Source organism: Spinacia oleracea, chromosome 6, assembly GCF_020520425.1.
Source record: "Spinacia oleracea cultivar Varoflay chromosome 6, BTI_SOV_V1, whole genome shotgun sequence".
NCBI classification, from domain to species: Eukaryota; Viridiplantae; Streptophyta; class Magnoliopsida; order Caryophyllales; family Amaranthaceae; genus Spinacia; species Spinacia oleracea.
In genome coordinates this window covers 134322010-134345208 of record NC_079492.1, presented here as the reverse complement: position 1 = coordinate 134345208, position 23199 = coordinate 134322010, and the positions used below count along the sequence as shown (strand labels likewise).

At 35.9% G+C, this 23199-nt stretch overlaps 4 protein-coding genes across 4 annotated transcripts; 1 reads left to right on the top strand and 3 right to left on the bottom strand.

Annotated features, from left to right (window-relative positions):
* Positions 1-605: 605 nt before the first annotated feature.
* On the bottom strand, positions 606-1048 carry LOC110785310 (histone H4). Its single transcript, XM_021989746.2, has one exon. The coding sequence runs from the start codon at positions 1030-1032 to the stop codon at positions 721-723; it is 312 nt and encodes a 103-aa protein (XP_021845438.1). The 5' UTR covers positions 1033-1048; the 3' UTR covers positions 606-720.
* Positions 1049-5747: 4699 nt separating this feature from the next.
* Positions 5748-7628, bottom strand: LOC130464207 (uncharacterized). Its single transcript, XM_056833670.1, has 3 exons — positions 7392-7628; positions 6342-6832; positions 5748-6213 (listed from the first exon to the last, which is right to left on the bottom strand). Exons 2-3 carry the CDS (start codon positions 6801-6803, stop codon positions 6007-6009), a joined length of 669 nt encoding a protein of 222 aa, XP_056689648.1. The 5' UTR covers positions 6804-6832; positions 7392-7628; the 3' UTR covers positions 5748-6006.
* A 6902-nt stretch (positions 7629-14530) lies between these two features.
* On the top strand, positions 14531-15395 carry LOC130462458 (B3 domain-containing protein At2g31720-like). Its single transcript, XM_056830692.1, has one exon. It carries the CDS (start codon positions 14827-14829, stop codon positions 15343-15345), a length of 519 nt encoding a protein of 172 aa, XP_056686670.1. The 5' UTR covers positions 14531-14826; the 3' UTR covers positions 15346-15395.
* A 1849-nt stretch (positions 15396-17244) lies between these two features.
* On the bottom strand, positions 17245-19936 carry LOC110785301 (transcription factor GTE9-like). Its single transcript, XM_021989737.2, has 3 exons — positions 19616-19936; positions 18138-18874; positions 17245-18021 (listed from the first exon to the last, which is right to left on the bottom strand). Exons 2-3 carry the CDS (start codon positions 18843-18845, stop codon positions 17707-17709), a joined length of 1023 nt encoding a protein of 340 aa, XP_021845429.2. The 5' UTR covers positions 18846-18874; positions 19616-19936; the 3' UTR covers positions 17245-17706.
* Positions 19937-23199: the final 3263 nt, after the last annotated feature.

Sequence of the window (23199 nt, the reverse complement as noted above, 5' to 3'; positions counted from 1 at the left end):
CAACAAAAATTGAAGTAATTGAAGCAATAATTAAGCTTCAAAATAGGGACAACAAGAGCAGCTTAAAGAATCCGACCAATAACAACAAAATCAAGATTCTGATTCTTCTGTTAATCTAAGCAAAACGACGAGTTGAGATTGTAGCAGCAGGGAGCAATATCAATACGAATGAGCTGTCTTAACATTACCTGTACACAATCACAAAGCTTAACAAGTAGTTTTCAAATAGAGGGTCGTCTATGGAATCTAAACATCGGAGTAAATTCCCAAAATCAACAACAACAAATCAACTAAAAGCAGCATACCATCTGTCTGGCTCAAATTAAGATAGCATCACTAACTACCCAGATTCATTACGGAGGAGTACATTCTAATTACATAAGTTAGCAAACATTTTCCGTGTATAAATGGGGAAACGAAATCTGGGCAGGGGAATTTTTTTCCCCAAATAATCAACAAATCAGCCAAACATAGAACTCCATTTTTCCCATTTTAACAATTTAAATAGCACCACTAACATTTAAGCAGAAATATCCACAACATTATCAAATCTCAGAATGAAATAAACTAAACCAATTGAAACGGCAAATTGCAAAGAGAAAACATGATGAAACTTCATATAATTTATATATTTGATTCAGAATTGCAATTACATCAGAGAGTAATTAAAATCATCTGCATCCTACAATTAGATCTAAAGAGAAACCCTAAAAACAAAACCTAACCGCCAAAACCGTAAAGAGTACGGCCCTGCCTCTTGAGAGCATAGACAACATCCATGGCAGTGACTGTCTTACGGCGAGCGTGCTCAGTGTAGGTAACAGCATCTCTAATAACATTCTCCAAAAAGATCTTGAGAACACCGCGAGTCTCCTCGTATATCAGGCCGCTGATCCTCTTAACACCACCTCGACGAGCAAGACGACGAATGGCAGGCTTAGTAATGCCCTGGATATTGTCCCTGAGCACCTTCCTGTGCCTCTTGGCTCCTCCCTTTCCCAACCCCTTTCCTCCCTTTCCTCTTCCTGACATTTTCAATTTAGAAATTCAAATTGACATTTTCATGTGTGTTTATATAGGGGGGTGTTCAAAGAATTTGAAGTTTTGGTTTTGGAGGGGTTTATTCCGCGTCCGTTAGATGTGTTAATCTGACGGTGTTTATTGTCGATCCGTGCTTACTGTAAAAAGTAGTTTAGAACCGTCCATTACTTTCATCTAACGGTGCATAGAAGTGACTTTGCTGATTTGCGTTAAGCAGGACCATTTGTTTTTTTCTCTTCCCTGACAAGGCAGTTAAAACTTCAATAAGTCGGTCTTACGGACTCTTACCTGTAAGACAAACTCTTACTTACACACGAGCTGGATAAGTTTATTTGGGCCTGGTTTGTTTGGGTCACATATTTTAAGGCCTGATGGGCTGATGGTACCCCAGAATTAGATGCGGGTTAAAAGGCGGTGCGGGTTCGGGCTGGGCCGCGACCATAAAAATCTATTCATTGTGTCGGGCCGGTACGGGCCATGTTTGTGTGCCCAATACCCGCTATTTCGGGGCAACACTGGCGGGTTTTTTGGGTCAGTCTGGGGCGGGACATGTTGGGCCGGAAAATCGGGCTGAATATTCTGCCCAAAACCCATTATCTTTTGGGCCATGCCCATGTTGATCAGCTATACTATGCATGTAGAAGTTGTTGCACATAAGCTAAAACGGCCTCATAAAACAGTTGAAATTGAGTATGTTGACAACAAAAATGAACATGAGAATAAACAGTGGAAATACATCTTCTTATACATACGTCTCTTTTGTGAAATAATAATTTACATTAACTATGTAATACTTCCTCTGTCCCAGAATCTTGCACCGGTTCGAGTCGACACGCTTGCCAATGCACAACTTTGACTACCAATATCTTTAACTACATATTATAAAAACTTATGAAATATTAATATTTTGAAAATATATGTTAAGATGAAGCTAACAATATATTATATGCTAACTTTTGTTTTCATATACTAGAAATAAAATAGGGTCAAAGTGAATTATGTGAATAGTGCAAAAAGTCAAACCGGTGCGTGTATTCCAAGACGGAGGGAGTATTAATTAATATATTTCGTATAAAAAACTCTAGTACACACAAGTTTCATCAGGCCCGGTCCTGATATTTTATGGGCCCTAGGCGAAACATGAAGAAAATGAACCTTATATTTAATACTACAGTAGAATTTGCAAAATTCATTGTCACCAAAGAGAATTTCATTAAAATTTATTTTCCAATCAAAATATCTCATACTACATATGTTTAACTACGTTAATCAACCAAAACAGGAAGTACGATGCCCCTCAAAAGACATTAGTAGGAAGGAACTACTAATTACAAAAAAAAAAAAGTAAGCTACAAAATTATATATATTTTTAGAACCAATTACTCTTATATTATTTGAGTATCTTATATTAACACAATCCTACCAAGGTCAAAGAGTATAAACAACTAATTTAGTCATAATATTTTATTCAATAAAAATATTTACTACTAGTATATATTTTGATTTTTTGCTATTTTTGTAATGTTGAAATCAACACATCTCCTAAGAAAGAAACCCAAAGAAACAACCATAAAAAAAACTAAAGTAAAAATACAAAAAAGTTAAAGTAACAAAGATACAAATGAAAAATCTTCAACAGCGGAGCTCGAACCTAGGTTGCACGTGAAAGAAAATACAAAACCAACCACCACACCACATGCAATACTCTTAACATTAGTAAATGTGCACTTAACAGTATACTTGAACTATTAGTAGACCAATCAGCAATTTTGGGGGCCCTTTCAGCCTTGGGTCCTAAGCGGTCGCACTTCTCGCCTATGACAAGAGTTGGACATGAGTTTCATCAATGATTAGTGCGCTATATTTCGATAGAAATTTTGTCATTCAAAAAATAAAGAAGTAAAAAAATATATGAATATTAAGATATTTTTCTTCTTCTCTATGTTTCTTTCTCTCTCCTCTACAACTGATATCCATCTTAATAGTTTTCTTGTGTCCCTCCTGTTCTTCGACATTTTTATACCACAAAATGCAAAAAGATTGCACTCACCAACTTCTCCTCTGCTTCTTCTAGATCCAACTTCATTTTTACCTCCTCCTTGTTGAATTATGAAAATTGAACACTAGACTTTTTAAATGAAAATTGAACTTTTGAATAGACAACATGATATGAACATTGAACTTTTCAAACTAAACATAACCAATATTAATACTTCGTAGGTGATTTTTTATAAAGTAATTCTTGAAATATATTCATGAAATAAACTTGTATGAATACCTTTTTTTCACAAGTGATTTAAACATATAGGTTTTAAATATCTTTAACAATAATTTTAATTTACAAAACCAAAATCGAACATATATATCCTTATTTATTAATCTCTTCGTTCTTGAATGTTAGTCCCTTTTGAAATCTAAGATAATCTAATAAAAGTACAACTGTTACCTGAATTTCAATAGAATATACCACACGTGGGTAGGAGAGAGAAATAATTGAGGGGTTTAATGGGGATAAAAATTTATTTGTGAGTAAACAAGTGGACGTTTGGAGTATTTATAAGGGTATAAATAGGATAAATGTTAGACAAATAAGAAAAGATTCAAAATGAGACTAATAAAAAAGATAAACTCAATTAAGAAAGGGGACTAACATTCAAGACCAGAGTGATTATATATTATGAACATTATGACTACTTAAAATGAACATTTTACCGATTTCAAATTATGAAATTTAATTTTTTATTCAGTACCGTATAAAAATGTACACTAGTTTTTAAATTATGAACATAAACTATTTTGATAGTGAACATAAATCAAACAACGTACAACATATTCTTGTAATGAACATTGAACTTTTAAATAGGATATCAAATTTGATATGAACATTGAACTTCTAAAACTGGACATTGAGTTATTAAAATTAAATATACCAAGAATAATATATAGTCATATACGGAGTACTACGTAGGTGACTAATTTTCTATGCACGTGATGCGTACTTGCAAATTTATTACTATATACTAAAAGAGACACCAGGAATGACACGTGTCAATTCCTGGTGCGACTTTTTCCCGCCAAAAACCACTTTCCCAAAAAAGTGTATCTATTTTTTTTTTCTCTACCTTTTTTTATTAACTATTTAAGTTTATAAATTATGGCAATAATAGCTACGACGTAATAATACTTATTCTAAATTAATAATATTTTAGTCAAATCGCTATTTTAATAATAGAAAAGTATCACTCAATATTTTGATCAAATTACCATATTAGCATTTTAAATATGCATATTAGATGAATAAATTTAAACGAGTATATTAAAAATGTTATAAGTATGCAGTAGTTTAGGAAATATTCAATTAAATATTTTGTAAAAAAATTGTTAAAATTCGTGCATGCACGGATCTAATCTAGTTCTAATTTAAAATGCACACTTAAAAATGTTGGGAATATACAAGTAAAATCTTGTAATGCGTGTAGTTTTTTACAAGTCCATCTTATTCGTATAAGTATTTTGTGTACAAAAAAGTCAAGGAAATAGATCAAGACCCTAAAGTCAACAAACCCCTCCCGCCGAAACATTATTAATACTCCGCGCTAAACCCAACATTCAAAACCTCTTGGCAGGGAAGGATCTGTTTTCTTTCTTCAGCTGCACATTTTATCAAACACCTCATGTGCATCTAGCCCTTCTTACAGTGAAGTTTAAGGATGCCTTATTATCTGAGTATGAAATATTAGTGAAGTTCTTGCAATATCATATAACTAAGCCTGGTTGTGCTTTCTATGGTGTTGGGTCTCAAGGTGGTTTTTTGACCGTGGTTTACCAGTTTTTCGTTCCTGGGTTGAGGCAGGCTGTTAAGCTCTCAGTTTCCATTGTAGGATTCCAGTTCTTGATCCTGGCGCTTGAGTTCTGGTTGTTATGTAAGTCTGCTTAATTTGACTCGTTGTGCTTATGTCTAATCCTTCAATATACAGACTTTAGAATGATGCAATTTATAATTGAAAAGCAGTGCACCACTTTTGATTGTTAGTTTCTTCTCAAGTACTCCCTCCGTCCCAGATTAGTTGTTACACTTATCTTTGCACAAAGTTTTAGGTGATAAGTGTTTGTTTGGTCATCCATTGTTATTTTATTGAAAAAGTAGGTGTGATAGGAGTTAGTGGTGTATTTTTTTAATTGAATGAGTGAGGGTGTGGGGAAAAAAAATAATTTAGTGGGAAGAGAAAGACAATATAATGATTGTGGGGTCATTCCTTATTTAGAAGTGTAACAACTAATCTGGGACGGCCGAAAAAGGAAAGTGTAACAACTAATCTGGGACGGAGGGAGTAGCAAACTACCACAGTGAGTAACAATGTGTTTTCTTTGTTATCCTGTCCTTCTATTGTGAGTCCTTGACGGATAGTGATTTTTGAGTAGTTCAACTGCAATGAATTGAGAGTATAGAGCTTAAAGGGAGAAACCTATAAACCACAAATCATTCTCTCTAAGCACCTTGGAGTTATCCTTCTACCATCCATCTGTATTTGCATGTTTGGGTTGACGTAGCCTTTCATGGTCTCATTCTGTTTTTCAACCCATGACATCTGAAATGATGTTTATGGTTGAAAAGGAATTAGCATTGGTCATTGAAGATTGAACTAATACAAAGTATTAAAGGAAATTGTAACCAATGTATACAAAATAATACTAATTCTCCGTATATTAATGATTAAGAGAAAAGGTACCATACTCATTAATTATAAACAGTAAAGTTTGACAACAAGTAAAACCCTAATGAGTAAACTAATTACATGCAGAACTTAAGGGATATATGTCGATAACTCTAATACACATTGCATATTTGCACTACTCTTGACTGTTAACATACTTATTCACATTCTTTCACAGGGAAATCTTTAACAACATTTTGGAAAGTAGAGATTATTAGAACTAATGGAAAATGAAGGAAATCTTTAATATTCATCGCCAAGATCGACTAGGCGCTCCAATTAGAGCTTCAAAATCTTTCATAACTTGAAAGTTGTCTTCAAAATTGACCGACTGTTCCACCTTTCTAATAGCCATCCTGGCTTCCTCCCTCGCTTCTTGTCTTTTCCTTTTAATTTCAGATTCTTCATTTAATATTGCAGCTGACTCTTTATCTTCTTGCCCAATTGTTTTATCACCCTGAACATATTCAGAAATTAAGTTATGTAAGTAAACTTGAATTAAAATTGAGACTAAAAGATCGAATACCTAAATAGATCGAAATTTGGAAGTGATTAGATCGAGATTAAGATTAGACAATTAATTACCTGTTGCAACGAAGTGTAACGTTGGGCTTTGAGTATGGTTTCTGCAAACCTACTCTTCAATTGTGCCACACGTAACATTTTTGATGGGGAGAGTTCAATTGCAATATCTTTGTGATGATCCCTTTCCAAATTCATTTCAACAGGCTTCCAATGTAGTATTGCACCACTGTCCATCTTCGACCTCTTCGGTTTAGGACCACCTTCTTCTTCTTCTTCTTCTAATACTTCCTCAGGTCTACGCTTCAATCCAGTAATAGAGACAGGCGTTTTTTGGTTTGATTTTTGGAAGCCATAATTTACTTTAGTTCCTACACGCTTATTGTAGCCATCAACTACTGATGGATCCTTCACTTGAGGTATTTGTGTGGATTTGATTGCAGGCTTCCTTATAACAAGTTTTAACGACCTCGATTTCTGTCTTGTCACATCACATTTAGCATAAGTTGTTGCTACTTCAGCCATCTTCGTCCTCCACTTGCAACACGTACAATCTGCAAGATCACCAGACATAAATATATATATTATTAGAAATCTATCCAAATACAAATTCAATTTCTAAACAAAATAACTGAACCAATTAGAGTTGCTACACTTAAAAACAGAGGTCTCAATTATTCAAATTAAAACAACCATGAAACCTAGAACATTCCCAAACTTTAAATCTTTGTATTATGATTTTCATGTAAAATTATGAAGTCATCAAATATACTACCGTACGACTAATTAGACCTAAAAACAACACCAAAACAAAACCAACAAAAAATTCAAACAGAATAATTTCTAAAATAATCCATACAAAACAGAAAAGTGAAGATATTGCGCGCTTAAGGAACTTCGTATTAAACACGAATGTGCGAACTTCAAGTAGAATTTCTCACAATAAACACTAAAACAAAATATATTGAACAATTTGAAATCAGAAAATTGAAACTTATAAAAAAAGCATAATGCACCAAAACAAACATAACAAAAAAAGCGTTAAACAATTACATATTTGAATCAATAAAAACACAAATAAAATAAACAGAAAAATCGAGACAAAATACTTACCGATCGATCGAGAACGGAAGGAGGAGAGGTTGGTAGAGCCGAGTATCTGCTTTTGTTGTTAGGGTTTTAAGAGAAGGAGAATGCGGGAGATGAAGGAAGAAGATGATGAATGTAGAGATCAAAGAAGTTGGTTAGGGCTGACTTATTTCTCCTGAAATTTGTTGATTTATATTTCCGAAGATAACTAAATAGAATTTGTAAAACACTTCCACTAAGATTGTATCCAATCAATGAAGTTAATTTTATGGAAAGTTTCCTTAAATCAATCAAGTGAAGATATAATATAATCAGGGCTAGCTAGCTAGCTAGTTACCTTAACTAATGTAGTACAACTATAATCCTTGCACCTTTTTCCGCGTCTCAACTCCCAACGGCTACTAATTTCCTTAAATCAATCTTGTGAAGATATAATTACTAATTAGGGCTAGCTAGCTAGTTACCTTAACCAATTACTACAACTGTAATCCTTACACCTTTTTCCGCGTCTCGATCAATTTTATGTGAATTTTCCTAATTCAACTTCATATCGAGTTCCCTGGACCAATTACAACTAAACATGTAACTAGACTTACAACTAGATCGGTCAAACGGGTCAGTCTGATCGGTTCTAAAAAATTATTTTCAAGTTCGGGTTAATTCGGGTTCGGCTCAACCCAATGCGTAGAGAGATTTAAAAAAACGTATTATATTTTCATTAATTTAGGTAATAAATATTCTAAATATGGGCACAAATTAACAAATTTTCCCACACAAGTTTATATTTAGTCAAATTCAACAATAAAATGGTGTGTAATTCAAATTAAAATCTTATTACACCTAACCACTGTAACAAGAACGTTTTTACCATGCTTAAGATTCCTCATAATCTCATTTATTATTATAAATACAATTATTTTCAATCGATCGGGTTAAAAACGAGTTCGGTCCGATTTTGACCCTTTACTTTTCCGGTTGCTCAGGTTCGGATAAAATCGGATAACGGGTCACAAAATCTTATTATATTCAAGACCTAATATTTTCTAGTCGGATTCGATTCGGTATTCGGCCGGAGTCGATTTTTGACAGGTCTACTTACATCTGTATCACTCTACTTATGGTCATTCTTTATGCTTTTTCTTTGTTTAATGAATGGATCCTTGTCTAGATGGAAATATACTTGTCTAGTACGTTCAATAATAAAATGTTATATTATAATTATGTGATGATTTCCTAAACATACCATAACTCTAAGTCTCTAATAATTAACCAACATGAAATAAAAGTGTTACAACTAGAAAAATGTAGGAGTTGAAGTATATATTTCCCATTTAATCATTCGTTCTTAATCCAATTGTTAGAGCATTAACATTGGTGGGAAATTACCATTACCATTTCCATTTGAGAAAAAATACCATCCCAGTTAGAAAAAGAGAAAGTTGGTTAAAGCTACACTTTAAAAAGAAAAAGTTTGTTAAAGCGACACTTATTTAGGAAACGCTGGGGGAGTTGTTTCCTTTTGTAACACAAAATCTTTCAATCTTAATTAAATAAAGCACGTACTAGTAGAACTTTGAAGCAAACATTGTGATAGTTTCCTAATTATACTACTCTTTGGAATTCATGTGAACACAGATTGATTCCTATATATACCACCAACTCTTTCATTAACTTCCAACAAAACTTGCGTAGATAATCGCTAATAAACTTCAACAATAACGTACGTTCAACCTCTTTTTCCTCGATGCCTTCAACCATGATCAACAAAATTCATGAGAAGAAAGCCCTTACCGACAATCATGGGGAGCGTTTTTTCGCATATCTGATATGTGTGGAAATACACATATCAACTAAAAGACAAATAGCTAAAAGACAAAAAAGGAAGTACCATTCATGTAAAAAAAGTACCATTCTGTATAAAAAAATACCATTCTGTAAAAAAAAGTACCATTTGTGTTTAGAAAAGTACCATTAATTTTTTTTTTGTCTTTTTTCCTATTTTGTCTTTTGTTCTGATATGTGTTTGCCCATACATATCAGATATGTATTTGTACTTCCTCACAATCAGATAAATCAGAAAGGCCTCCTACTCCTACGCCTTTGAATGTTGTTGTCCACTCTAGGAAAAAACCATTGACTTTAATGTCAGTTTTCACCTCTTTAGGATGAAAACTTCTTGAGAGAATTAGAGAGAAAATTCTTAAGAAGAATGAAGATATTATTTCATTGAATATGAATTCGAATAATTACAGCAGGAACTATATTTATACAATCTGTATGCTAACTTCTATGAGGTGTTTCCACCAATCAAAACATTCTAAATGTACAGCTCATCATTGTCAGTTTATTGCATAAATAGATCATCAACTAACAGCTCTAACAACCTTCCTTAAATCTAGGGAATCAGTTAGCCACTGCTTCTAGAAGTTGTTGAGCTGGTCATTGTGTGCACAAGGTTGCTGCTGCTTGCTTTGCTTTGCTTTGATATGTTGGTTGCTCGTGTGGTGCAAGGCTGAATACCATGCTGAATACCAACACCCCCCCTCAAACTAGGCATGGGAGAGACATTGATCATGCCAAGTTTGGTAGATAATTGCCTGTGTTGAGCACTTGGTAAGATCTTTGTGAATATATCAGCCAGTTGATTCTTAGTAGGCAAATAACTTAACTGAAGTAGACCCTCTAGGATCTTGTCCCTGGTGAAATGGCAATCCACCTCAATATGTTTAGTTCGTTCATGAAAGATTGGGTTGGTTGCAATATGAATTGCTGATTGGTTGTCACAGTGAAGCTCAACTGGTTTGAGATTGTGAACACCAAGCTCCTCTAGTAATCTGACAACCCATGTAACTTCTCCTGCAGCCTGTGACATGGCTCTATATTCTGCTTCAAAAGAGCTCTTGGAGATAGTAGATTGCTTTTTAGACTTCCAACTTATAGGTGAATTGCCCAACAGAAGAATGTAACCGGTTACAGATCTTCTTGTAGTTGGACAAGAAACCCAATCAGAGTCAGAATATGCCTGAAGAGTGAGCTGATCTGTAGCTCTCAACAAAATTCCTTGGCCAGCAGTCCCTTTGATATATCTTAGAGTATGAATGAGTGCATCAACATGCTGCAAAGTGGGAGAATGCATGAACTGGCTTAGGGATTGAACAGCAAAAGATATGTCAGGTCTAGTGTGAGTAAGAAAGTTCAACTTTCCCACATAGCATCTATACAATTCTGCATTGAAATATTGTTCACCATCTGTTGTCAGCTTCATGTTAAGAGGAAAAGGAGTGACAGTAGGTTTAGACAAATCCCATTCACAATATGGAGAAGGTCTTTTGTATACTTCTTCTGTGTTAAAATGTATCCATCAGATGTCTGACTAACTTCAATTCCAAGGAAGAAATTTAGGATCCCTAGATCTTTAATACTGAAAGTATTATGTAGATGCTGTTTAAGAGCCTTTATTGTAGCTTCATTAGAGCCTGTGATGATAATATCATCAACATAGACAGCCACCACTGTAATGTCTGCAGAATCATGTTTGATGAAAAGAGAATAATCACTCTTTGATTGTATGTACCCTTAGGACTTGAGCTCACAGTGAAGCCTAGCAAACCATTGCCTTGAAGCTTGTTTAAGGCCATAAAGAGATTTATTTAGCTTACAGACATAACCATTGGGAGCTGAAACACCTTCAGGAACCTTCATGTATACTTCTTCCTCAAGAGTGCCATGAAGAAAGGCATTGTTAATGTCTAACTGGAAAAGTTTCCATTGTTTGTTGGCAGCTAAGGTAATTAGACACCTCACAATGGGCATTTTGCCAACAGGAGAGAATGTTTTATGGTAGTCAATACCATATTTTTGTGTGAACCCCTTTGCAACCAATCTGGCTTTGTATCTTTCAACTGAGCCATCTGCATTCTTTTTGATCCCGTAGACCCATTTACATCCAATGGCCTTCTTTCCTTTAGGCAATAGGACATAATCCCAGGTTTTGTTATGTTACAATGCACTGATTTCTTTATCCATTGCATCTATCCACTTGGAATCTGTAGCAGCTTCAGAATATGTAGTAGGTTCAACCAGTTCCATATGTGCAGCAATGAGAAGCTTATGGTGATCTGGCAATTTGTCATAAGCCACAAGATTGCACCAGTGTTTTGGAGGTTTGTGACAAACATAATCATTGAAATGAGAGGGTGGTTTGATAGTTCTGGTAGATTTTCTAGGTGCTGGTGGAGAAGGTGGAGAAGATGGTGGAGTGAAAGAGATGTCAGATGTGGGGGAATTAACAACAGAAATAGACAAGGGAGTTGTGGTTGTAGAATTAGAAGAATCAAGATCTTGAGATGAAATATCAGGTAAATCTGAAGAGTAAGGAGTAGTATTTGGTAAAAAGAATTGAGTGGAATAAGCAACTGATGGATCAGGTGAGAAATGGAAAGGAAAATGGTGTTCATGGAACACAACATCCCTGGAAACCACTGATTTCTTTGTGTTGAGATTGAGAACTTTGTAAGCTTTCTGATTTGGAGGGTATCCAAGTAGAACACATGGATCTGCTCTTGGGTCAAACTTGGATCTGTTGACCTTAGAGGTAGTAATGTAGCATAGACATCCAAAGACTTTCAAGTGAGATAAGTCAGGTGGTTGTTTGAATAGCTTCTCATATGGTGTACTGAACTGGATACTTTTTAAAGGCGTTCTGTTGATCAGAAAAGTAGCAGTTAATATACAATCACTCCAATACTTATCAGGTAGTTTGGACTGAAAAAACAAAGCTCTTGCAGTTTCAAGAAGATGTTTATGCTTTCTTTCAACCACACCATTTTGCTGAGGTGTGTGCCTACAACTTTTCTGTTGAAGAATTCCCTTGCTAAGAAACAATTCCTTCATTGCACCTTCTGTCAAATCAGGTGCATTATCTGATCTAACTGATTTAACTGTAAAACCAAAATGATTCTCAACATACAGTAAGAAATCAGTCATAATTTTGACAGAATCTGTTTTATTTCTCATTAAATGAGTCCAAGTCATCCTAGTGTAATCATCCACAATTGTTAAGAACTGATTACATCTAGAAGAATCGAGTACAGAGTAGGGCCCCCATACATCTACATGTAACAAGTCAAAGGGTTGTACTGACTTAATAGTGCTAGTGGGGAAAGGGAACCTTGTTTGCTTAGCTAATGGACAAATCTGACAAAAACATTCAGCTAGGCAACCTTTGACATTAATGTTCTTAATATTCTTTATTTTGCCAAAAGAAATATGTCCTAGTCTAAGATGCCAAAGTTTAGCTTCTTCAACTCCAGATGTCATGCTGGAAAGAGCATAATTGTGTGACATTGTACTGCTATCAGATGCCAACAACTCTTCATTCAAACAATACAGGCCTTTGTCCAATCTACCAAGCAGAGTATGCTTGTTCTTGGAAAGGTCCTGTGCAAAACATTCATTATGTGTGAATAAAACTGAACACTGGATATCATTGCAGAGTTGAGAAATACTTATCAGGTTGAACTGGAAACCTGGTACATACAACACATTCCTAAGTGTTATATTATTTCCTAGGTCAATTATACCTTTGTGTGTTACCTGTAATTCTGTTCCATCAGGAATTGTGATGGTGTGTTGTTTATCATCAACAGATTCTAACTTAAATTACTGAACATGTTTTCTCTGAACACATGTGATCACTTGCACCACTATCTAGAATCCACTTAGCTTTAAATTTAGAAAGGAGACAGAATGTACCTCTCAATTGAGTAGTAGTTGCTAAACCAAGAGAACCAGAACTAGAACATTCAGCTTGGTTAGCAACTTTCTGAGTGTTAAGCAGGCTCAAAATCTTGTTGTATTGTTCTTTTGTAAATGTGGCATGAACCATTCCTGTATCTCCCTCAGTTGGACTTTCCTTTTCAGTAAACTCTTCTAACTGAGCAGCTGCTGCTACTCTTTTGCCTCTGCCTTTGAAATCCTTAGGATAGCCATGTAGCTTTCAACATTTATCAACAGTGTGATTCTTGATTTTGCAATGTTCACAGTATAAATTGTTTCTACTGTAAGTAAAGTTTCTTGGTTGATTTCCACCTGTGTTTTACATGCCAGAACTGGAACCATAGTTAGACTTATATGGCCTATTATCAGTGAACTTTCTTGCAGTGAACACAGTAGATTCCAAGTTGTGATTTCTGTTGCTATTAACTTCTTTCTGCTGTTCTTCTTGAAGCAATAATCCATATGCTTTAGAGATTGTTGGAAGTGGACTCATCATGAGAATAGTGCTTTTAGAGTGATCATACTTCTCATTCAATTTCATCAAAAACTGAATCAACCTTTGATTCTGTTGAGACTTCAGAAGTTTCTGTGTGAGAGTGCAATTACAGCCAGTGCATATACAAGATGGTAAAGGATCCAAGCCATATAGTTGATCCCAAAGAAGTTTGATCTTAGTGAAAAATCCTGAGATTTGCTCATCATCATCTTGATTCAAATCACATAGTTTCTGCTGAACTGAGAATAACTGTGGACCAGATGATTGACAAAATCTCTCTTCAAGATCTAACCAGATATCTCTTGCTGTTTTGAGGTACAAAACACTTCTTGCAATTGAAACTTCAAGAGATCCTAACATCCAAGAGATTACCAAATCGTTGCACCTATTCCAGATTCTAAAATTTTCTGAGTTTGCTGTTGGTTGATCCAAAGTTCCATCAACAAAACACAATTTGTTTCTAGCAGACAAAGCTATCATCATAGATCTTTTCCAGTCATTAAAGCACTTGCCATCAAGACTATATTGACCAATTTTGAAGTATTAAGATCATTATTGCTGAGATAGTAAGCTGAATTTGGATTGAGTGAAGAATCATTATCAGTAGGCATTCTGAAGAGAACAAAGATGAAATTCTACAGAATTTCAGCTGCTGAAAATCAGAATCAAGGATTCTAAATTGAGAATAACTTGATCAATTGATCAAGCAATATAGAAGAAGTAGAAATTTGCGGAAACAATTCAGGCAGGATCTAATGATCTTGCTCTGATACCATGTCAGTTTTCACCTCTTTAGGATGAAAACTTCTTGAGAGAATTAGAGAGAAAATGCTTAAGAAGAATGAAGATATTATTTCATTGAATATGAATTCGAATAATTATAGCAGGAACTATATTTATACAATCTGTATGCTAACTTCTATGAGGTGTTTCCACCAATCAAAACATTCTAAATGTACAGCTCATCATTGTCAGTTTATTGCATAAATAGATCATCAACTAACAGCTCTAACAGCTCTAACAACCTTCCTTAAATCTAGGGAATCAGTTAGCCACTGCTTCTAGAAGTTGTTGAGCTGGTCATTGTGTGCACAAGGTTGCTGCTGCTTGCTTTGCTTTGCTTTGATATGTTGGTTGCTCGTGTGGTGCAAGGCTGAATACCATGCTGAATACCAACATTTAAAGATGAGCAAACCCAAGAAACGTTGTCCTAAAGGTGGTGAATCAGTTGGACTGTTAGCATTATTGTGTCACCAGATTGAAAGCAATAATATGGTTTTTAAAGATGTCAGTCAAGCCAGAATACTGTTAGAGAAGAAGCTTACAGAATCTGATATGAATGATGGTCAAGCGCGATTGACATTGCAGAGTCTAGCCCCTTTTCTAACTCGGGATGAGTATCATTTTTTGAAAAAGGAAGTTAGTCCAAACAAAATGAATAAGATGGGTGTGAAGGTGATTATGAGATCTTCTGAGTATCGTATGCATCTAAGTTTATGGAACGACAATGAAAATAACAATTCTGGATGCAAATTTGTTTTGGAAAACGAGTGGAATAAACTCAAGACCGACAACAAGCTGCAGAAAGGGGATTTCATACAAATTTTGTCATTTCGGTCTAAGAAGTGCCTGAATTTTGCATTTCTTGGTCCTAAACGTAGCTTCAAGTTGTTAGGGACTACAATTGAGAGTTACCCCTGGTAGTATTATTTAATATAATGTATAAGTTATAGATTGATTAATTGTAGTCTTGTAGATGCAGAACCATTAAATAACTTGCGTTGTTAAACTGACTCATTAGGATGTTACATTTTTACTTGATATCTTTACAATTTATACAAAGAAACTTGTGCATATATACTCAAAATTTCCTCTGTTTGCATTGAACATCAGTTGAACATCAATTTTACTTGATATCTTCAAAAAAAGGCCAATCTTGAACTAATGGCGTATATCCCTAATGCGTAGTACTCCGTATAAACTAAAGCAAGAAAAGTATTCATGAACTTTCTCAAATATATCGTTAAGACAAAGCAGAAGTGACAGAATTTAGAGAGGGAAAGGCATTCTGGATCATAGAGCAAAAGGGAACGAATTAGTATCTTCTGATATTTTTTTTCTTCTGAAATCACAATTGGTTTATTACATCAGTCACCGTACATTTCTGTTCCTTTTCTCTAGGTTGCGTTGCTGGATCAAACTCGACCACAAGGCACAATTTCACGTCAATCACCAAAAGAACTCAATGATCATATCACTACATAAATCAAAAAGTTGATGATTAGAAATTTGAGTAATTTATATCCACATACATATTTTTTTAACATACAAACTGAGCTTATATCACATTAAAAGCCAAACGAGGCAGAGACAAAGCGCATAGGCCGACACGTACTCTACAACAGGAAGTCACAACAAGCAGAGAACAAGTTAACTCAAGCATTCAAGTAACCTAATGGCCCGTTTGGAAACAAGGATTTCATTTCAAATGATGGAATTGGGCTAAATGATCTGTTTGGGAAACTAAAGTATTTGGATTTGTATTTGGGCCAAATCCAAGACTTTAAAAAATAAGGCCATTGTAAAGAATTTGAAATACAAGGTAAATAGTTGTCATTTGAAATTCTTTTTTTTACTCTCCTTCTCCTCCTGTTGACCTAATTGTTCCAGTAGAAGAAAAAAAAGTCGTTCTTTTTTTTCTTTGCCCTTTCTCTCTCCTCAGCCACCATTGATGGCTTTCTTCCATCATCTCTCCTCCTCTCAACCTCCATTGATTCTCTCTCCTCTTCACCCTTGTTCTTTCTCCATCATCACTTCCGACCTTGATGTCGCCGCCTCGTCGCAGCCTCCATAATGTCGCCGCCTCCTTGATGTCGTCGCCGCTTCTTCGCAGCCACCATCGACAATCTATATTGGCGTTGATCCTTCCATCTCCTTTCTCGGTTTCATGCGCCACTTTGATGAGATTGAAGATGAGATAATAAAATTTGAAAAGTTAGGGTTTATTTTCCCCAAATTCGAATGGTACTCCATTGTTAATTAACAACAAGATGATTTGAGTTTATAGAGGGAAGAAATGGTGGTTTGATCGGGATCACATTGATCGAGTTTTCCCCCAAATTTGATGAAAATCTTAATTTTTATATTTTCTGTAATGACTGTAATTTTTTTTGTTGATTAATTAATCAATTTCATGATTTATGTCTCATTGATTGCTATTTTATTTTTTAATTTTGACTTCATATGGTTTTGGTGTTTGACTAATTTGAGGAATTTGTATTGATTTGAAATACTCCCAGTATTTTTTTTGTTTACTGTTTGGAATTGAAATTCAGAATTGAAATTACTAGTGATTGCCAAACACTTGATTTTGGAATTCAATTTCTACATTTCAAATTCTAGATTTCAATTCAACATATTCAAATCAATTCCATGTATCCAAACACTACCTAAGAGCATTATTCTGTTTTAGCGATTTTAAGCAATTATTGTATTCATTTCCATTCTCGCAAAGTACACTTTTTTACTTTGATTATTAGGTTATCCAGTGGATTGGTAGCCTCATTGCTCCCCGCGGTTTTTCCCTATTCCTGTGTTTTCCGCGTCAACATCTCCTTGTGTCGCCTCTCCTTACCGCTTTTCGTATTTGTTTGCTTAGTTAGTGTCGACCTAAGACAAGTGTCACCCCTAGACAAAATTTGGCATAAGGTTTCTCACTTCCTTCCTCATACACCCTTCATCGTCATACAGTAAATGAAACTCCAATCATAAAGCAACCTTTTCTTTCCCAACTACATATCATAACACACTAAAGTGTTAAGTAGTAGCCCAACTTACAATTCCATTCATTTTGCTATCGTACGTGCTACAAATTAAACACACACTAATCATATAGATCTTGCCCATATATATGATATTGTGCTCTATTTTTAGTGCTTCTTTCATGTTTTCAAAGACTGAAACCTAGTTGGCCTCCATACATTACTTAGCCATTTGGATATGCTGTCAAAACTTATCTTACAGATTATCAACATTGCCTTGAGCTCCTTATCGATCGATCCATCTTCAGTTATAATCATCCTTGATGAATAAACCCAGACGTTCCAATGGTGTCCTGATTATACGACGGTCTACATGACTCCATATAGTAGCAAGGGACCTACGATCATCGCACTTTACTACTAAATTTGAGGTTCCCATCAGACCCTCAAGATCTTTCATAACTTTATAGTTGTCTTCAACATTTATCACTGATCGTTCCATCTTTCTAATTGCCATCCTGGCTTCCTCCCTCGCTTCTTGTCTTTTCCTTTTCATTTCAGATTCTTCATTTAATCTTGCAGCCGACTCCTTTTCTACTTGCCCAATTGTTTTATCACCCTGAACATATTCAGAAATTAAGTTATGTAAGTAAACTTGAATTAAAATTGAGACTAAAAGAATACATAAATAGATCGAAATTTGGAAGTGATTAGAGATTAAGATTAGATAATTACCTGTTGCAACAAAGTGTAACGTTGGGCATTGAGTATGGTTTCAGCAAACCTAGTCTTCAATTGTGCCACACGTAACGCCTTTGACGGGGAGAGTTGAATATCTTTGTGATGCTCCTTTTCCAGATTCATTTCAACAGGCTTCCAATGATTATCAAACACCTCGACAAGTGCCTTGGCACATTTATGGACCCAATGGAAAGGAGGATTGAATAACATTGCATTTGAAAATGTGAGCCTGACATCAGCTTCAAACTCCTCAACACAAATATATTTGAGCTGCTGCAATTTCTGTTTAATGGTCCGAAGATCCATTGGTCTTTTTATGATGTCATAATAGTAGACACCAGGATTAACAGGGGCAAAGAACGCGTTACCCAACTTATGATTCATTAACTTTCCAAGAATGGTCTGACAATATGGTATTGCAGCACTGTCCATCTTCGACCTCTTTGGTTTAGGACCACCTTCTTCTTCTTCTAACACTTCCTCAGCTCTACGCTTCAATCCAGTAATAGAGTTACAGTTGAGTTTAGGCACTTGTTTTGAGAATTGACATATGCGCTTATTGTAGGCATCAACTGCTGATGGATTCTTGACTTGAGGTATTTGTGAGGATTTGATACCAGGCTTCCTTGCAGCAAGCTTTAACAACCTCAACTTTTGTCTTGTCACGTCACTTTCAGCAAAACTTGTTGCTACTTCCGCCATCTTCGTCTTCGACTTGCAACACGTACAATCTGCAAGATCACCATACATTAATATATATTATTAGAAATCTATCCAAATACAAATTCAATTACTAAACAAAAGAGCAAAAAAATTGAACCAATATAGAGTTGCTACATTATAAACAGAGGTCTCAATCATTCAAATTAAAACAACCATGTAACCTAGAACATTCCCAAACTTTAAATCTTTGTATTATGATTTTCATGTCAAATTATGAAGTCATCGAGTATACTACCGTAGGACTAATTAGACCTAACGCTATAAGAAATTGTACCATTAACAACGAGAAATTTCGTCGCTAAAGGCCAATAATCGTTGATTGGATTTCCTGTCGTGGACTCGTCGGTCGTCGTTAATGGAACATCCCGCCGTTAACCCGTCGTAAAAGACATTTGCGATGGTTGGATTTTTGACCCGTCGTTATTAGGTTGTCACTAAAGATACAAATTATTGTAGTGTAAAAACAAAACAAACCAAAACCAACAAAAAAATTCAAACAGAATAATTTCTAAAAGTGAAGATATTGCATAAGGATCGAACTGAAAGGAATATACGAACTTCAAGTAGAATTTCTCACGATAAACACCAAAACAAAATATATTTAACAATTTGAAATCAGAACAATTGAAACTTATCAAAATAGCATAATGCACCAGAACAAACATACCAAAAAATGTTTAACAATTACATCTTTGAATCAATAAAAACACAAAAAAAATAAACAAAAAAAATCGAGACAAAATACTTACCGATGGATCTAGATTTGAAGGAGAGTTGGTTGGTAGAGGCTGGCGCCGAGTATCTGGTTTTGTTGTAAGGGTTTTAAGGGTTTAGTATATCCGGGAGGAGGAGGAGGATCGAGGAAAGAGATGCAGAGATGAAGGAGATGATGAATGTAGAGAATAATGAAGTTGGTTAGGGCTGACTTATTTGTTGATTTCTCCTGAAAATTGTTGAATTATATATATTTCCGAAGAGAATTAAGTAGAATTTGTAAAACACTTCTACTAAGATTGTATCCAATCAATGAAGTTAATTTTATGGAAAGTTTCCTTAAATCAATCAAGTGAAGATATTCCCTTCAAAAAAAAATAAAAAAAAAATCAAGTGAAGATATAATTAGGGCTAGCTAGGTAGTTAGTTACCTTAACCAATTACAACTGAAATTCTTGCACCTTTTTCCGCGTCTCAACTCTCAATTTCAGTTGATTGGTGACCAAGTTTTCAATTTTATGTAAATTTTCCTAAATCAACCCCGTTTGTAATTAGATCCAGTTCCTAACTTGGACCAATTACAATTAAGCATGTAACTAGAATTACAACTGGACCTATCAAACGGGTCGGTCGGGTTGGCTTTAAAAAAAATTATTTTCGGGTTCGGGTTAATTTGGGTCGGTCACCTCGGGTTCGGTTTAAAAATGTCTTATGTCCTGTTGTTTTTCTTCTGGTCTTGACAAGTTTGTTAGGATATTAATTTCCTTGTGTTTGTATTGCATAGTATTTCTGTTATATAGTACAGCATTGCCTACGAGCTTCTAGGTCTAAATTATTCACAAGCTAAACCTACAAAGCCCATTATACAAGATATTAAATACATAGGCCTTAATGAATAAGCCCTAATAAGCCCTAATACCCTCCCTCAAGTTGGAGCATGTCGATCACAAATGCCCAACTTGCGAAGTAAATACAAGAATTTTCGCTTGCCTAATGCTTTTGTGAAAATGTTAGCAAGTTGATAATCTGTAGAAACGTGGCTAGTGGTAATAATGCCCTCCGGAATAGCATCCCGGACATAGTGGCAATCAATCTCTATATGCTTCGTGCGTTCGTGAAAGACGGGATTTTGAGCAATGTGTAGAGCGGACTTACTGTCACAGAACAAAGCCATGGCATGGGGGTGATCAACTACTCCAAGGCTAAGAAGTAATGCTTTAAGCCACTTCAACTCAGAAGTAATGGTTGACATGGTACGATACTCGGCTTCCGCAGACGAGCGAGAAACAGTATGTTGCTTTTTGGTTTTCCAAGATACTGGGGAACCACCAAGGAATACAAGCCAACCTGTGAGAGATCGCCGAGTCAAGGGGCAGCTTGCCCAATCAGAATCACACCAACCCGAAAAAGTAAGATCGAAGTCAGTCCGGAGAAGAATCCCTTGGCCAGGGCACCCTTTCAAGTAACGCACGACCCGAATAGCGGCATCCCAATGGTCTTGACGTGGTGCTTGCATAAACTGCGCTAATATGTGAACTGTATAAGCCAAATCAGGACGAGTAAATGACAGATAAATGAGACGGCCCACGAGGCGCCGGCATGGTTCCGGATCATCGAGAAGAGCACCACTTGCAAGAGCGAGATTATGATTTTGTTCAATTGGAAATCCTGCTGGTTTCGAACCTAATAATCCCGCTTCCGCAATAATATCCATAGTATATTTCCGTCGGCAAAGAAAAATTCCCTCTGGGCTACGGGCCACTTCAATTCCAAGGAAATACTTCAACACGCCCAAATCTTTCATATGAAAACATTCACCCAAATAGTGTTTGAAAGAAGCAATAGCGGAAGAGTAATTACCAGATATAATTAGATCATCAACGTACACAAGCACATTAAGTTGAACCTTGCCCTCTTTGAAAGTGAAGAGCGAATAGTCTGAGTAGGACTGAAGGAAACCATAATTCCGTAATGATGCAGCTAACTTTGCAAAACAACATCTAGGTGCTTGTTTCAGACCATAAAGCGATTTCTTCAAGCGACAAACCATTCCGGGTTTGCCGACGTTAAAACCTGGTGGCAGTTTCATGTATACCTCCTCATCCAAGTCACCATGCAAAAATGCATTATGAACGTCCATCTGATGCAATTCCCAATTCTTTGCAGCTGCGACCGCAATAAAAGCACGCATAGTAACCATCTTTGCCACCGGAGCAAACGTCTCATTATAATCAATTCCTTTAACCTGATGATTCCCAAAAATGACCAAACGTGCTTTCAGACGCTCAATTGTACCATTCGCATGAAACTTGATTTTATACACCCATTTGAATCCAAGAGCTTTCTTTCCGGGCGGTAATTCTTCCATGTCCCAAGTCTCATTTTCCTCGAGCGCCCCAATTTCTTTTTGCATTGCTTCCCTCCAACCGGCATCTTTCATAGGCTCATTAAAAGTTTTAGGCTCAAGTGCTGCAAGTACATATGCAAGAAATATATGGTGTTATATTGAAAATTTATCACAATTCACAAAATGTGCTATAGGATAGGGATTACCTGAGGAACTTGTGGAGGGAGATGAACAAGAGGATGGACTCGTTGCTTGTATAGTGTGTGCGACATAATCCATGAGCCGAACAGAAGGGCGTTTCAGACGGAAACCTTTACCCAAACCGAGGGGAGCTTCACTTGGAAAAGATGCAGCACCCAACTCGTGAGAGGTGGGTTGGGCCTGCTGTCCAAGTAATGTAGGTGGCACGGACTCCTGAGCAGAATGTTTGTCCAAAGGGAAACCATGTGAAGCTTCATTTAAAGGAGGACGTGGCAGCATGGTGGGCCAAAGTGGAATCATGTGGCCCAGCAGAAAAAGACAAAGAAACAAGAGGAGTTGATGTAGTTGGGCCTTCACCGTGGGCTAGTATAGGAGAGGTGCTTTCTGTTGAGGCAGAGTGATCCACAGTCCCACCGTGGACATGATCAACTACCCACGGCTCACCTGCGGCCCCAACTGGTTCACCCTCAGTTTCCAACATATTTTCCAAATCATCCAAAGAAACAATATCAACACCAATATTTTCATTGTTAAGTCCCATGTCATCCCCAATTATTCCAGCATTTATAGTAGCAAAAGGGAACTCATTTTCGTGAAATTTAACGTCACGAGATACAAAAATTTCGGCGGTTTCCATATCGTACATTTTCCACCCCTTCTTGCCATTTGGATAGCCAACAAAAGCACATGCATTTTCTACTCCGAGAAGCAAATTTTTGACCCTTAGATTTATGATTATATGCATAGCTCAAGCAACCAAAAATATGAAGGTGATCAAGGTCAGGTTCTTTGCCAAATAAGACTTCAAATGGAGTTTTGTTTTGTAACAAGCCAGACGGGGTACGATTAATTAAATAAACCGCACCTAAAATGCATTCACCCCAAAGAGAAATAGGGAGATTACCCTCAAACATCAAAGCTCTACCAACATTCAGAATATGTTGGTGTTTTCGTTCAACCCGACCGTTTTGTTGTGGAGTACCAACACAAGAAGTTTGAAAAATAATCCCATTCTCATCAAAATAATCAAGCATACATTTAAATTCAGTACCATTGTCGCTCCTAACGAAT

Excerpts from the sequence above, each read along its gene's own strand:
- LOC110785310 (XM_021989746.2), bottom strand. The coding sequence starts at position 1,032 with ATGTCAGGAAGAGGAAAGGGAGGAAAGGGGTTGGGAAAGGGAGGAGCC.
- LOC130464207 (XM_056833670.1), bottom strand. The coding sequence starts at position 6,803 with ATGGCTGAAGTAGCAACAACTTATGCTAAATGTGATGTGACAAGACAG. Across the intron at positions 6,214-6,341 it reads GTTACACTTCGTTGCAACAG|GGTGATAAAACAATTGGGCA; the intron begins GTAATTAATTGT and ends GAATATGTTCAG.
- LOC130462458 (XM_056830692.1), top strand. The coding sequence starts at position 14,827 with ATGAGCAAACCCAAGAAACGTTGTCCTAAAGGTGGTGAATCAGTTGGA.
- LOC110785301 (XM_021989737.2), bottom strand. The coding sequence starts at position 18,845 with ATGGCGGAAGTAGCAACAAGTTTTGCTGAAAGTGACGTGACAAGACAA. Across the intron at positions 18,022-18,137 it reads GTTACACTTTGTTGCAACAG|GGTGATAAAACAATTGGGCA; the intron begins GTAATTATCTAA and ends GAATATGTTCAG.